This window comes from Glycine soja, chromosome 7, assembly GCF_004193775.1.
Source record: "Glycine soja cultivar W05 chromosome 7, ASM419377v2, whole genome shotgun sequence".
Taxonomy (NCBI): Eukaryota; Viridiplantae; Streptophyta; class Magnoliopsida; order Fabales; family Fabaceae; genus Glycine; species Glycine soja.
In genome coordinates, this window is record NC_041008.1 from 15,725,187 (window position 1) to 15,741,927 (window position 16,741).

Below are 16,741 nucleotides of genomic sequence, written 5' to 3' on the forward strand. Positions count from 1 at the left end.
CATGCCTTCATTTAAGTTTTTCCTTAGCCAAATGTGATTGTTTAAGTATTTTATTTATAATGTAGTATAATGTTTTTCTATAAATAAATTGGTAAACAAAAAGTATTATCATTTTTTAAAAAAATCTAATGACATAAACAAACAAATTATATTTAGTATAATAATATTAAAGTTTTTAATTTTTTTACTAAAGCAAATATATTATTAGACAAAATTCAGATTTTTTTTAAGAAAATAAAATGTTAACTTAAAAAAATGTCTTATAAAAATTAAATAATATATGAAAAGTAATTATATTTATTAATATCATTTTCTTATTAAAAAATATTTTAATAAAAAAGTATTTTTAAAATCAATTAAAAATATATTTATATAATATAATATGTATTATTTTAATAATTTAATTTTAAAAAAATCATCGTACGGAAGTCGGGATGGCCAGACCCGACTTTCCAAAGATGCTGCAAAGTAGTGTATAATGGGTATTCTTTTCTAAATAGGTGCATTTTGAGAAAAAGTTGGAGAGAGAATACGTATTTCTGTAAAAAAAAAAAAACCGTATATATTAACGGCCCACAGAATCAAAAAGCTAACAAAGCCTTCTGGGCTAAAAAATTAGATTTTTTATTCAATTCTCATAATTCAAATATTTATTTTAGTATAATACTTTTTTTTTTGTACAAAAGAGATTGGCCAAAATTGGTCGAAATTAACCTAGTCAAGGTTGATCGAAAATAATCTTGGTCAAAATTAATCTTAGTCAAGGTTGGCTAAACACTAGGTTGGCTAAACATAACCTTGGCCAAGGTTGACAAAAGATAACCCTAACCAAGGTAGGCCATAATTAACTGTAGATGAGGTTGACCGAAAATAGCCTTGAGCCAAATTAACCAAAATTAACCCTAGTCGAAGTTAACTAAAAATAGTCTTGGTCGAGGTTGACAAAAAATAGCCCTAACTAAGGTTGGTTGCAATTAACCTTAGTTTGGTTAGCCAAAAAGAGCCTTGTCGAGGTCGGGCAAAAACAATCCTGGGTGAGGTTGACAGAAAATAACACTATTCAAGGTCAATAAAAATAGCCCTGTCAAGGTTTGTCGAAAAAAACTTCGACCTAGGTTGGCAAAAAACAGACTTGGCCAAAGTCAATAGAAAGTAACCTTGGCCGAGGTTGATAGAAAACAACCCTACCCGAGGTTGGTTAAAAATAATCCTAACTGATGTTGGTTGAACATAACCTTAGCCGAGGTTAGCCAAAAATGACACTGAATGAGGTAGCTTGAAAATAATCATGGCTGAGATTTGCCAAAACCAACCCTGATTGATGTTAGCCAAAAACAACCTTGGTTTAGGTCGACCAAAAACTGCCCCTACTAAGGTCAACAAAAGACAACCCTAGCAAGGTTAGTTCGAAACTACCTTGAGGAAGGTTGGTCAAAAAATGCTCTAGCTGATGTCAACCAAAAATAATCTAGTCGAGGTAGAAAAAAATCCCCATCGAGGTCGTCCAAAAATAACCTTAGTCCAAGTCAATTGAAATTAATCATAGCCAACTAATTTAAAAATATATTTTTTGGACAGTTGAAAAAAAATACTTTTTAAAATAGCATGGCCCGTGGGCTAGCCCTAGTCCTGGTCCCATATTAAGTGGGATTGTGTGAGTTTAGGCCCTACAGGGTCCCTCACTAGGGGAGCTAAGTTCCCATAAGGCCATTATGCAGGGCCAAGTGGGTTGGCCCTAAGGCCTCGGGCCAAAATGAAAACTCTAGGTGTAGCAGTGTAAGAGTCCATTTAGTTAGACTGCACTGATGTTTGACCCTTTCATTGTTCTACATAAAATCTTTGGATATAGTAAGTGAATAAGAGGAAAGGAGGGAGGGAAAGAATTATAGTATGCATGAGTTGTCGAACAGAAAAAGGTTTATTTACTAGATTCTTTGGTTTTGATAATGAGTTTAATTTCATGTACTCATTTTTATATTGTAAACTAATTGAAAATTGTTATAAATGTAATTTTTGAATTAGTTATTATAAAAGTTAATAAGTTTATTATACATGTCAATATGTTATTGGATGATAGTGTAAAATTATCTTATATTGTTAGTATATTTTAATTAAATTCTTTGACAATAATTTTTCAAGTCATTCTATTTTTAAAATCAAATAATTTTAATTTTATTACTATCATTTTTTTAAATAGTGGGTGCAGGATGAAATTTGCGTGGTGTTGGGAGTAACATGCTATAGCTTAGTACAAGTGGAGGAACCTATAGAACCAACCCTAAAACAGCCCAAAATTCCACAAATTATAGCATATGAATCCCAAAAAGCCCAACTGATCACAAAACACACATGATAATAGCACAAGATTTATTTCTGTACGGGGTCGAAAGACCGATATTGTAGCGGGCCCCATGAAGAATGCTCCACGCCTCCACCTTTATTTGAAATGAGTGTAACTTATTATATCTTTTGATAAAATTAAGTAAAAAATTAGTTAAAAGTTAAAAAATTAATTGGTTGATAAAAATTGAAAAATTAGTTTATTAAATTAGAAGTGTTTAATAAATTTAACTGTTGAAATAATTAAAAAGTATAAAATAATAAAAATAATACTATCATGATTTATTTAAAAAAGATAATAAAGAGAATGAATAAATATATCGATAATAAAAATAAAAGAAAATATAAAAAATTAGGAACTGGTAGTTTAAAAAATTTATTTTAAATAACATTTCAAAAAACGTTAAAAACTATAAAAAAAACTTATTTATCCAACAATTAAATGAAATTTTCAGTTCATAAAACAAAAAGTTAAATACTAACTTAATTGCGTTACCGATTATAACCTTGAGCAATTTATTTTGAGGTTCTTATTTCCTATTAATTGGCTTCAATGGTAATTGAAGCAACCCGGAAATGATTCGCACTGTTATATTTACACTTATTTTTGTTTCAATTAAAATTTTAGTTACAACCGGTAAATGATTCGCACTTTTATATTTAGACTAATTTTGTTTCAATTAAAATTTTAGTTACAACCGGTAAATGATTCGCACTTTTATATTTACACTTATTTTTGTTTCAATTAAAATTTTAGTTATACTATAAGTAGGAATATTTTTTAATAGTAAGCAATTGTTGCTTATAGAAGAAACAAAATTTAATTTTAAAGGATCTAATATGACACGTAAATTTCTTTGCAAAATTAAGAAAATTAAATAATAATATCTTAAAATAAATAATTCATAAAAAAATTATAATCCTATTACTTGTCGGACTAAAAAAAGAGTTTAATGTCTATATATTAATAGTAAAATAAGTTTACATTATTATCCTATCAACGTTAAAAATGATGATGATGACTTTTTAAAACTTTAGCCTAGTCTTACATTAAAATGTTTATTTTAAATTGTAATAAATTTGGACTTACTATTAATTGAACTAGCTAATTCCTTTCGCATATTATCTGCTTTATCATGGACTTGGATAGTAATTTCTGCTAAATTTTTTTGACCAAATCAATGAATATTACCCATATCACATAAAGCTACCAAAAAGAAAAAGGGGTCAAACACAAAGCTTTTGCATATATTCATCTTCCATCATTTCTTTTTTCGGTTACACTGACAACGAGAATTCATAATAGCCTCATATAAATTACTCAAGCATATTTATCACTAACTCAATGGTGTAACAACACAATTATCTTGGATTATCACTAGTGTTCCAAGAAACCCTTCAAACCTTGTGTTAAAGATTCGTACATGACCATACTTCCTTTAAATAAGATTGAATTTGACTCTTATTATTGAAAAAATTGATTGAGAAGATTATTTTTTTTAAAAAAAGTGATCCATTAAATTTTTCAACAAAATTAATCAAGAATAAAATTGATAAATATTTAATATAATAACCAAAAATATATATAGAGTACTACCTAAAAGGTAATCGCAAATTGGATTCAAAGTGGCTCATACCAACTAGATATTGTTGCATCAGATATTGTGTTGTCTCAAGCAAAGCAATAACCAACTTGTTCTTCAAAGCCTAAGGTATAAATGCCTCTCCATTTTTTTTCGTGCGGTTGTACTTTGTACGCTATCTTATTAGAACCAAGATAGCTAGTAGTACTAGTACCATGCACCCTATCCTTTGTCTCATAAGACAAATTCCTTGTCTATGACTTAAGCCATTTGAAAGAAGAAACGTGTGTAGCAAAAACGAGATTCTGGATATTTTATTATATAAACATGAGAAAGCATACACACATTAATTGGTTGGGCACAAAGGAATGATACTTCAACGGCTAAGCTTTATTGGGCTGTATATGATTTGCATGATCACTATTGAACATAAATGTGTGGCTTTAAGTTAGATATGTTTGTTAAAAGAATGTAATGTTTGGTTTGATGTGTTGGGGATATATATTCCTCAGGTAACAACATTTAACAAAAAATTAAGTTGGATGGACAGCCACGCTCTAGTATCCATTTTATTAGCTTGGTCAAATATGTAGTGTGTGGTATGGTCAATGTTCGTGTGGGCAAATCAAGATATGGCTACACACATACCTTAAAGGCCCACATAATCGATTATGCAATAGCAATCCGACAGACAAGTAGGAGCAAGATTTTAGATACGATTCATCTGATAAATATGCATATATTATGCAACATAGACGCGCAAGGCGCATAACAATATTCGTTGTAATGGTTTTGTACACTAATATATTTTTTTTCCTTCAATTTTGGCTGATTTTTTACCTTCTTGAAATACTAGAGATTATGCATAAAAAATAAAGCAGCTAATACATTATAACAAAAGAAATAAAAAATAACATGAATGGAAATTAAAGATTTACTTTCATTGTCGCTTTTTTTTTCCTGAGATTTTCAGCATCTGGGTGCTATATTAGATATCTGAGTGAATTAAGACAGATAAAATCATTGTTGTTTCTTTCTTTCTTTAATTTCTTTCTTCATTGTTGTCTATTTCTTTCACTTTTACCACCCACATATATATTACATAAGGCCATGACTAGTCATGAATGCAGACCAAGACTAAATTTTTATTTCCATGCATTCCAACAGGGCTATGGTGTAGGAACTTTTGCTGACTCTTGGTTTAAATGTAAAAGGTAAAAAAAGAAGAAAATGTTTTAAGAACATCTCCTTAAAAATCCTAAAAGATATTAATTTGATGGACAAGAATAATTAGATATATATATTAATATCCTAATCACTATACAATGTAATGAAAAATAAATATCACTTTTTGCATGCCTATATACATATTCCATGCTTCTTTTAGTTGGACCACGCTAACAAAACTTTTCAAGAAAGTAACAAAGGTGTCTAGCAAGTCTTTGAATAAACATAAAAAAAAAAAAAAAAGCTTACGCAAGCTTATATCACTTGAACAACTCAAGACTTTCTTTACCAACAAGTCTCATTTTAAAAATTGCCAAACAATAATCTAACTTTTAATTAACGATTAAACTTTAATTACCATCATTTTGTCATCCATCCATGAAAGGTGTATTAAATAATTTGTTCAATAAAGAAAGTGATTTTCAAGACTTGATTATTATCATATTTACCACAGCATGATTAGAACTTGAATTTTCAGCGTAATTTTCTCCCTTCACGTATTTTCTTAAGAAAAATTATATAACAACGAAAAATTATATGGTTCTTTCACATTTTCATTAAAATTATTTCAACCTTTGTTTGTAATTTTAAAAGTTCCAAGTATATGAAACCATATCCTTAGTTTCCACTAACATAAAAAAATAATTTCATAACCGTATAAAGCTTCGAACTACATGAATTTTTTTTGAACGAAAACGAGGACCACACACAGTGAAAAAGCTAGAAGTAATATTCATGAGTCATAGTATACCCAAATATATATTCCTCTAACTTTAACTCCCAAATATCATTCACACGATTCTTCCTTTTCCATTTGCATTTACGTTCGCATTTTGGTGACCATATATAAGAAGGGTGAAAAAGATGAGTGGATCAATGTGTAGAAAGATGTTCACTACGCAAGCAGCTCTTTTTTGCTGCATAAGCCTTTTGGCAACAACTTTATAACAAATCTAATGGGCCTAGGGGTTATTACAAATCAATTATAATAATTCTTTATAAAGAACAAGGGCATTTTTTTTTCTGCTTCAATCATACATCATCACTCCTACCATGTGTGTGCAATTCTCATCCATTCATTCACAACCACTGGCTAACCCTAGCTATATGCACATTTTGCTCCCTTTATTCCCTTTAGTAGGTGTCATATATATCTTTGTTATTTTGAGTAGAGGCAGTTAGCATATTGAATTAACTAGGGCAAGGGATAAAAAAAATCATTACCAAATTGTGTTAACATTCGGTAGTTGAAAATGACCCAGACTAAGATTGGTAAAGTAACATATATCTAACCAAATGCCCTAGTAGTATTCTCATTCCCTTGAAAAAGAGAGAAAGAAATAACGCTGGTTTCCTATAAAACTTCTATCCACTAGCTTTTTAACTGAAAACGCCTGGCTACCCTGTAGATCATGTTTGTGGAAATAAAATCGACAGCACATGAAGATGATAGTTTTTGCTCATAATTCACGAGATTTTTTTTTGTTTGTTTGAAAATGAATAAACATTATTTTTCTAAGTCGCCAAATTTAATTTAATAAAAAAATTACGTGACAGTTTTTAGTCTATCTAAATCACATTTATCACCATTTCGTTTTGTGGTGTATGGGAATAGGACCATGTTAACGGATTAAAGAATACAATAGCCTTATATTTAGAGAGTAATTTTTAAATATATTTAGAATCACGCCTTAATACTTTTCTGCATAAGTCTATGCATGGATTATTAAAAGTGCATAAAATAATTAATATGACTAAATTAAAAAAGCAATTTTTTAACCAGTGCATGTGTTGTCCGATAGCGTCACACTTTTTAATGAAATCCGCATACATCATTGCAAGAAGATGAAAACCAAAAGTTTTAAAAAGCAAAAAGTTAGAATTACTTTTTTTTTTCCTTTTCTTTTCAGCATAAAACAGTTAGCATGACCTTTTTCTTTAATTTTTTTTTAAAAAGTTGGAACTAACAAGTTTGATTGATTTGTTTGGTAACTGAAATCTTGTAGGATAAGAATTTCAGCTTGAATTTTTAAAGATGGATTCTTTTTCAGGGAAATCATATAACGTTTGTGTTAATGTTTTGAAATCTAAGATGCATGTTCATTGACAAAAAGTAAGTTCTTATCTTTGTAATAATAGGCAAATGTATGTTTGATATTATCTAGGCAGGATTAATCTTAAATGAAAATTTGTAGAAGGGGTTGAACAATACATTAATCATGCAAGAAATCAAACTTGTGATGTTGATAAGAGAGGTTAGATGTTTATTTGTGTGCTTCACAAAAAAAATGGTTATCTATTAAATGCAAGTGTACTTATATTAGCATAGATTTTACAATATGTTTGTCTTAAATTTTGGACGGCTTCAAGGATGGACAATGATTCTAAGTGATTTATGGTGGACCATTGTAAAGATTATTCAATAATCTAATTTCTTATCATGGATTAAAAAATACTTGACAAATTCCTCCTTCACTTTGTGCGGAATACTGGTTGTTGTTTTGGAATGGTTATTTGCTGCATCAAAGTGTTTTGCGTTTTATTTGTCGAAGACGCTGAACCAACATCTCTATGATGTGTTAATGGGAATGAAAACTTAGGAAAATAGTGTTACCTCATGACCCTTTGATCCACCCAAGAAGCCATCTATATTTTGACTTAAATTGTCCATATCCTTATCTCAAACCAATTGACACACTCACATATGACATTGCACTAGTGCAACACAACATTAGCAAGATAATGTCCTGCAACATGCAGGGATATTAATAAAGTGGAGAGAATTTTTTTTTTTGTTAGTTTAATGTCTTCTTTTACTTTGACTTTATTAGCCATAAAAAGACATAAGAAGAGAGTTAAATTATGTTTAATTTTAAAAAAATCACAAATATTTTGAAAACGTTGAATTGTTTAATGCTACGACATTATTTTAGCACATGGATTTAAACACTAATCAAAAAGACTTTTTAAAACTTTGGACGATACTTAATAAATCCTTACCCATTTTTAAGCATTATCTTCCCATAAAAATTTTAATAGAAATAATGAATTTACAAATTAACCTTTTTGCCATATACTTTCTTCCTTGTGTTAGGCAACTTAATCCTTATCAAATTATTAGAATATTATATTAATTTGATTTGGGATTCCAAATTTTATTTAAAAAGTATATAAATTACATATTTGATTCCTCTAAAATATAGTTTTTGAAATATAAATCATGGATAAATTGTATAGAAATAATAATTGACTAGGAAATCAACCATTGAAAACTAATTACCTAACAAAATAGGGTGCCATCACAAAGGTAGATCATAAATATTGAGGATATAGGAGTTAAGAAAGGCTTGTTGGACTTAGACAAATGGGCTCAATCAAGAATGTATATGAAGTAATTACGTGAAGGAGAAATCCTTTGAAGTAGGAATATGTTAACCTCTAGAGAAGTGAAAAGGTGTACTAAGACTTTACTTTTCTTTTGAAAATGGTCCATTACTTTTTTAACTATTGATTATATAATCAATAGTTATTACTCTGTAATTTTGTTTTATAAAGTACAGTCCATGCTTTAATTAGAGGAGCTAAATTCATAAAGAATAAAGAAATTCAATTTAACAGTCCAATTTCATTGTTATGAAATAAACTTGTGTATTTTTTTTGTTTCACAAAAAACTACAACAGCTGGTCTGAAAAAAAACACAAGTTGCTACACACTCCTATAACTCAAGCCATTTAAGCCACTACAATTGATTAATTGTATAAGAGCTTGGGATGTGAATGGAATCAGAAATTCAAATTTCTATTACTTTCATTATACCAAAAAGAGAAAACTCCCTCACACACACACAAGCCTATTTAAATCAGCATTTATAGCAACTGAAATGCTATTCTTTTATTTATATTTGTTGATATGATAGTACATTTATGTCAATATTAAAGCCAGAGCTGCGGGCTACATGTTCCTCCTTGCAACCTCCTCAGCCCCCTCACACTTTGAATAAACAAAGAAAAGAAAAACGGGTTGCTAATGCTGGGTAATTAATATTCCAGCATCACCCATACATAAAACACTTTAACATTTAATGCAAACACCCCCCCGACTTACATTTATATTAATTATTAACCTTACTTTCACTTTTACTTTTCCTAAAACTACCTTTCTCTTAATTTTCTTTTAACCCCCTACCACCCACTCCAAAGCTTTCCCAGGAAAATAGAGGGAAGTTAGAAGCAGGGAAACTGAAGCAAACAAACTCAAAAATACCAGGAGCCATTAATTTAAGAGTATTGTTATTTTCTTCTCTCTTTTCTTCTTCTTCTTCTTCTTGGATTTAGACACGGAAATTCTTTCCGGTGAAGGTTTGTCCGAACTGCCAATTAGGTGGTGCCACGTTCCAGGAGGTTGAGGTGCGTCGGTCACTGCCGGTAACCCTAAAGGAAAGGGCCTGGCCCACCAGAACCGCGTTGGATTGCCAATTTTGCCCCCAGTTGCGGCTCATGCTCATCCACGCGGTTTTGCTTCCTTTCACGCTCACGCGCACGATATCCCCTGCACCTGCGACGTTGGTGATCAGCACCAGGTTGAAGTAACGGAAACCGTTGATTGTGAATCTGATCCCCCCTGCCTTCCTGCATGGCACCCTGCACCCAAATAAAATTATAAAAAAATCAATTCATTATTTAAATTTTAGACTATCACATCAATAATCATATTACACTTTGAATTAACATGTAATTCACTCTAATATACTAAATTTAGTCCTCTTAGATAAAGTTTTCAGTTCAAGTACAAAAGGTAACCAATGTGACTGTTAAAAATTTCATATCTGACTCTTAATTTTTGTAATATTAATTTGTGACATATTCTAAGGATAACTGGATAAGGGACCCAAAGTCGGTATGGAACTACGAACTTTGTTTTTCTGACTTTAAGTCCTAAATTTTCGGGAACCTATTAATTTTCTTGGGGAGCATTTTACTAGCATACCCTTGAAGCACTGAAGAATTTGCAGATCCGGTATTTGGATGACTATAATACCCATAACAGCTAGTAATATTGCCAAATAAGGTTATTTTTGACATTTGGTTGTAACCACCGAAACTAAAGCATATATGATGTATGATGTATCAATAAGCCAAAACACCGAAAGGGCTAAAAGCTACAGAAACAAGTAGGAAAGCTTTTTACAAATTGACAACATTGATCACATAAATAGAAATCATATGACTATAATACCCTATAATAGTAATGAAAAGTTTAACTTCTCTAAAAAAAAGTAATCAAAAGTTTAACTGTTTACCAATGAGTTATGTATGTAATGAGTATTAATTAATTGTTTCTCTAGCCAATTTCATTGATACAATAATGAAAAAAGTTTTTTTCGTCAAAAAATAAAAAAGTTTTGCAACCGTCACCCTGTATGTAAGATAAATTGTACCGACATGCAGCATTTAAGTAATTGTGAAACATGTATTAAAAAAGTTTTGTATATGTTATTGTTGAATACACATGATTTATTATGTCTAGATTTAATGATAACTTGTGTATGGTACATGAATGCACCCTAACTTAATTATAAGACGCATATCGTAGAATCCCTCTTCCATGTTTGAAGGTACAACTAGTTTATAACTAATGGCTATTTGTGTTGGTTTGTGGTGTGTAATGGACAAAACATCTGAATGCGGATTCTGATAAAAACTGCTGAGCAAATTCTAATAGTAATATTTGTTTTTTTTTCTTCAAGAAAATCAGGGCACAGGGAAAAAAACAATGACGGAAAAGGCAAGAATTTTGAATATGTGTGGTTCTGTGTTTGTATGTGGTACGGTGCCTCAGCCTCAGTTTGCAAATTCATAATTTCAGGAGAATTCCATAATAACTTATGGCAGTTTTAACGCTCATCTTCAAGAATTGTTTATCTAGTTTTGTTAACCCAAAAAAAAAAAACAGTGATGAGGTTATACATTTAGACATTTAGTTGTTCATAGAAGTTTGTTTAGGAAAAAACAAATATATATTCTATTATGTTGTTTAGTTCTTTTCACATAGGTGAATGATGAGAGAGAAAATGGAATTTTAGAAAGAAAAAAAGTTTTTCAAGATTTTGATCATTAAAAGATTTACATGATGAATAGACATAACTACACAATAAAAAAGTAAAAATAATAAGTTTTCAAAAAATATTCAATATATCACAAATATAAACTATACTTCATGTTTATTTTTCTAATTAATTTGGATTGTTTAATATGTTCACTCTCTATATTTATAAACACACAATTAATAACTTCATCATCTCATTAATCAAATTAGTGTCAACTTTAAAACTAGATTAATATACAAGTCCCTATTTTCTTTTTGACTGAAATATACAACAAGTCCTTATTAACGTTTTTGGATATTATATTTTTCCATCAATAAATTTGGTCCTCAAACTTTAAAAATATATATTTAATTCTCTCTCTCTCTCTAAAATTCCATAAGATTATGGTCACTAATAAAAAAATAAATTTTCTCATTTTAAATCAAGTAATAATGGGTATAAAATACGTAACTCATGTTTTGTAAGAAAATAAAATAAAATAACTTAGAATACACCCATATCTAATCACATATTATATTATATATTCAACAAGTTTCACGATTTTTATAATAACTAATAATTTTCTTACCGTTTAGGTGTTTCCGTCGTTTTCTGAGCTCCCAAAACAGTAAAAAACAAAAACACATGCAAAGCAGACAAACAAATTGAGAAAACCCATAAAGTGACTCACCGGCGGTATGCGACGGGGACGATTCCGGCGCGATACTGGGCGATCTTGAGGAACATGGGCATGGCGAGGTCGAAGTGCGGGCGGGGAGGGTTGCACCATCCGCCATTGTCGTTCGGAAGGGCGAAGTTCGGAGGGCAGAAGTTGGTCGCAGTGATTAGGATCGAAGGGTTCCCGGGGTTGCACCACCGTGGATCCTGGTCGCACTTTATCTCGAAGCACGCGCCGCAGCTTAAACCGTTGTTGAACAGAGCAGTGCTCAGCGCCGCGGTGTTAACTCCGTAGCCCTGGCTGTACAGGTTTCCGTACCCACAAGCACCACCTGAAGGAACAAGAGAATTCAATTAAGAAAGGCTTGTGTGAAAAAATTCAAGAACGAAATTTGATCATTGCTTTGAGATTTTTTGGAATGTTGGAGAAGAAACTAAGGGTTTTTTTTTTTTTTTTTTATCTTTTACTAGAGGGTGGTTGGTTGGATTTGAATCCGGCTTTTTTGGATTTTGGGTGTGGGAAAATGTGGGAAAAAGATGGGAAATTTATGATGGGTAAGGGGTTTTGAGTTGTTTTCAAGGTTTTAGAAAACTGTTTGTAACTGCAATTGTGACAGCAAGTCAAGGTTTTTGGGATTATGCAATCGCAATTATGGTTACATTAGCTGCATTTATGTGCAATTTTTTTGTAAAATCAAGGATTATGAAGAAATTGAAACTGTGTGCTTGTTAATGCTTTGGTTGTGTACATCTGGGAAAGAGGGTTTAGTATAATTGGGTTTGGGAGATGGGTCATAAAAGAGGAGATTTTGATGCCTAAAAGAATGATGGTTTGACTTAGAATTCTAAATATGGTTTTGAGAGAGTAGGATTTCAATACAGAATTGAAAATGCAACATGGGGAGTGACGATAGAGAGGAAGGTAGAGAGGATTTGGGTAGTAGAAAACAGGGGAAAACAGAGGAAAACAGGGGGTGGGGGAAGAGTAAGATGTAATGGGAGGCGATGGAGGAATTAGAGGAAGAGTGAGGCTTTACCCATTGTTCCAGAAGCATCACTGCCACCGTAGAAGGTGGCATGAGCACTCTGCCAGGGGCCACCGGTGTAAACTCCAGGGATTCTTGCACTTGTTGCAACAAAAAGAGAGACCAATGATGCAATGTGGATGAAAACAATGGCAGCCATTGCAAGAGAGAGAGAGAGAGAGTGAAGGGGTTGGTTGATTGTATTGGTTTGAGGGTGAATGGAAAGTGAGAAGGGAAGGGGGGTACTTATGGAGTGAGGCCAAGCAAGGAGTGAGATGAATTAGGTCATGGACCTGCAGGTGCAGTAGTTTCTGAACTAATTATTACCATCTAAGTAACTTGCTTCTCTCTCTTTGTCTCTTTCTCTATGGGATCTTATTTTATGGAACTTTCCTTCAATAATTTAATGCATGTTTATTTTATTATTACAAACAGATTTTTTTGGGTAAAATAAGATTTGCAAAAACATTCAATTTTTTCTTTTTGCAAACTAAATTTGTGAACCATTAAATTTGTTTTAGATTTGTACACCATATTATGGTTATCCAAACATAACCTTAATTGGTTGAAGTTTTCTCTCTCTCTTTTCTTTTTCCACAAGGAATGTTTTGGTCACCCCTATTATTAATGGAACATGAAATGATGTGCATGTGCATCACACATGCTTCTCCTTCATGCTAAAACTGTTTGGGTCAGAGTGACCAAGGCAAGTTGAGGCTCAATTTGAGAGAGGAAAAAATGGGGGGAGGCACATGATGCATTCATCATCATGGAAAGACATAGCAAAAGTTTGACGTGAAATAGGGAAGACCCCTTCCTTGATTTCACACTAATGTCATGATTCATGTTATCCACAACACAAGCAAAGTGTAGTCACTTTTTAGCTTATATTATTATGAGAAAAGTTCTTTAACGTCCAATTTATGTCCTCTCAATTGAGCAATAAAAAATTACAACGGTTTGCTTGAATCAAGATCAACCTCGTGTTTGGATACACGCTTTGCAGCCAATCCTAAGATTAAAAACGTAAAAGTTAGAATTAATAGCTTTTGTTTACACATGAAAAACTAAGTTAGATGTAAATATATATCACCCACTTTAAACTTGTCATCGCAATAAAATGGAATTCTGTTCACAATTTGCTCAGAAAGTTATAAATAACAATACATTTAGTGAAGTTATTATTGTGTTAATTTTTATAAGTATTTTTTTTATCTTCAGAATGATGGTTTTCTTATAAAAAAAACTAATATTAAAAAGAACAGATAGTTATAGGGAACATTTGCTTTCTCTCAACTTGTTTGACTTGGAATAAATATCAAGTAAAAAGATGGTGCGGTATCATCTTTCATCCATTCTTCTAAAATTTCTTTTACGCTAGTGGATTAATCTTAACCAGGATAATGTCATTTATGTTTGAAACTAACCACCAAGATATTTTCTTGAGAGAAATGATACACGTATAATAACTGGTATAATAATTTATATATATATATATATATATATATATATATATATATATATATATATATATATTATTTTATGTTTATTTCTCTCTTTTTTCGAATTATTTAATATATTTTAAATTTAAATTTATCTTCATTGTCTCTTTTTCTCTCTCTTAATTATATATTTTATTTTACAAGTATAAATTTTCTTTTCTTAAAGGTTCTCAAAGTTGGTCTATCATTAATTTCATCCACAGGGGAAAACCCCTTGAGTGAACTTAATTTAATGGCTGTGATCCGATTAAATTTTGACCTACGTGTTTTTAGTGAAGTTTTCTTCTCAGTAAAGAAATATAATAGATAATGTAAATTATTAATTAGATTAATTTTAATGTAAGAACCAAAAATTGATTTTTTTTTTGTCTTAGAAATCGAGGATAAATATAAAATAGTTTATAATAAGTTAAGTACTCTACTTAATCAATTGAACTAACTAAAATTCCTTGTTAACCAAAATCTGATTTATTCAGGCAGGAAAAAAATCATTAATTCAATTATTGTAATTTATAATAGATTAAATCGATAGATTAAATATCTCTCTTATGCTAGCTTCGACATGATTACATTGCTCTTTACTTCTACACTAAAAATAGGCTCCAAATTTCTAAAGACAACCTTGATATAGACACAAATTCTTGATATTTAGTTATTAAATTATCAACATTTCATCGGCATATATATTGTAGTAAACTCCATCTTTTGGTCTCCAATTTTATAACCACTGAACACATCTAATCCCATCTATGCTATAAAGCAATTCATGTTAACTTTTAGCCATCATTAGTAACCAAAAACCAAAGGAACTAATGAATTCCCTTGCCAAATCCCTTTAAAGGTTAAAAACTCCCACGAGACTGCCATATGCCAAAACGAACATAGAACAAAGGAATAAACATGCATGCATGTCTTCATTCCTATAATTTCCAGTTCTTGCAAAAACCAAAATCAAACATCATATATATATATATATATATATATATATATATATATATATATATATATATATATATATATATATTGTAGAAAACTCCATGAAACTGAATGAATAGGAGCACGTCTTAACAACATTGTTTTTTGTTATAAAAAAAATTGCAAGGTATATTATTGCAATTACAAACTCAACTATATATGTAAAGTAGACAAACATCTGTTTGTAACTCTGAACCCACGTTAGGGTGAGGAAAACGCCAAACATGCACTAAACGCTATCATTTTATTTTATGAATTACGTACCAAATATATATCACATTTATATAAATGATATAGTATAAAAGGACAAGAAAGCTAGTAAATGTGAAAAAAAATACTGGAATTTTGAAGGCCAATGGGTCACGAAAGGAAACCTAGTTGAAGCCAAAATGCAGATGAAATGGAACCAAAAATATCAAATTAATCATAGATAAAATAAAAAAAAAAGGAGAAAAAAAAGAAGATAACAAGCACCTGCAGTACGTAAGTTGCTCGGTAGGGTTGATGGTCACATCAAGACCTTGAAGCCATGTGCGACGTTAAATCGATTTCGTGTCGAAGGCCCAATATTTGTCTTATATTTCAGAGTCTCAGTTCCTAATCTTCCATTCAAAGAGTTCAAATGACACTTTGGATCCAGCAAATGAACTTTTTGACATGTCATTTTACTCACATTCCTCACACTGGTCTTTAATAACATGCGCAAATGGGTTTATTTTCTACATATTTAAACACATCTATTATATATAAGAACGATTTATAAATGCAATTTTAAATTTTTATTTTAACAATGCAATTTACTTAAAACGTATGAAGTTGTTCTACCTTAATTTTTAATTATAAGTTAGAAAGTAAATTTATAAATCAAAATTTTTCAAAAAGTAATAACTCTTGCTAGCTCATTATTCTTAAAGAAAAATAATTTATAGAGCTTTTTCATGCTTATTCAATCAGAAATCATTATATACAGTATATTCATTATTTTTTTATGAAAAATATCTTAAAAATTATATTTATCATAATTTCTTATTGAGTAATAATATAAAAACTTCTTACAATATTGTTAGTGCATAAAAATTATTCTTTAAATATTTTTTTGATAGGCTATGTAAAGAAATATTTGCTATGTTATTGTTTATCTAAATAAGAATGCTAGTAAGAGAAATCAATCATATCCAAAAAAATTAACTCGAGTAACATTAAATATTATCTTAAGAGTTCATACTAGCTAGCAAAGCAAAATGCTTTTAAAAAAATACTAGCATTGCAAAGTAATTCGAACTGAACCACTTATTTTGTATTTTATTTATAAGACCATAATTAAG

At 30.5% G+C, this 16,741-nt stretch overlaps 1 protein-coding gene across 1 annotated transcript; it reads right to left on the bottom strand.

Annotated features, from left to right (window-relative positions):
* Nucleotides 1-9,004: 9,004 nt before the first annotated feature.
* Nucleotides 9,005-13,174, bottom strand: LOC114418935 (expansin-A4-like). Its single transcript, XM_028384497.1, has 3 exons — nucleotides 12,952-13,174; nucleotides 11,928-12,246; nucleotides 9,005-9,791 (listed from the first exon to the last, which is right to left on the bottom strand). Exons 1-3 carry the CDS (start codon nucleotides 13,097-13,099, stop codon nucleotides 9,482-9,484), a joined length of 777 nt encoding a protein of 258 aa, XP_028240298.1. The 5' UTR covers nucleotides 13,100-13,174; the 3' UTR covers nucleotides 9,005-9,481.
* Nucleotides 13,175-16,741: the final 3,567 nt, after the last annotated feature.

Excerpts from the sequence above, each read along its gene's own strand:
- LOC114418935 (XM_028384497.1), bottom strand. The coding sequence starts at position 13,099 with ATGGCTGCCATTGTTTTCATCCACATTGCATCATTGGTCTCTCTTTTT. Across the intron at positions 12,247-12,951 it reads TGATGCTTCTGGAACAATGG|GTGGTGCTTGTGGGTACGGA; the intron begins GTAAAGCCTCAC and ends TTGTTCCTTCAG. Across the intron at positions 9,792-11,927 it reads GTCCCCGTCGCATACCGCCG|GGTGCCATGCAGGAAGGCAG; the intron begins GTGAGTCACTTT and ends ATTTGGGTGCAG.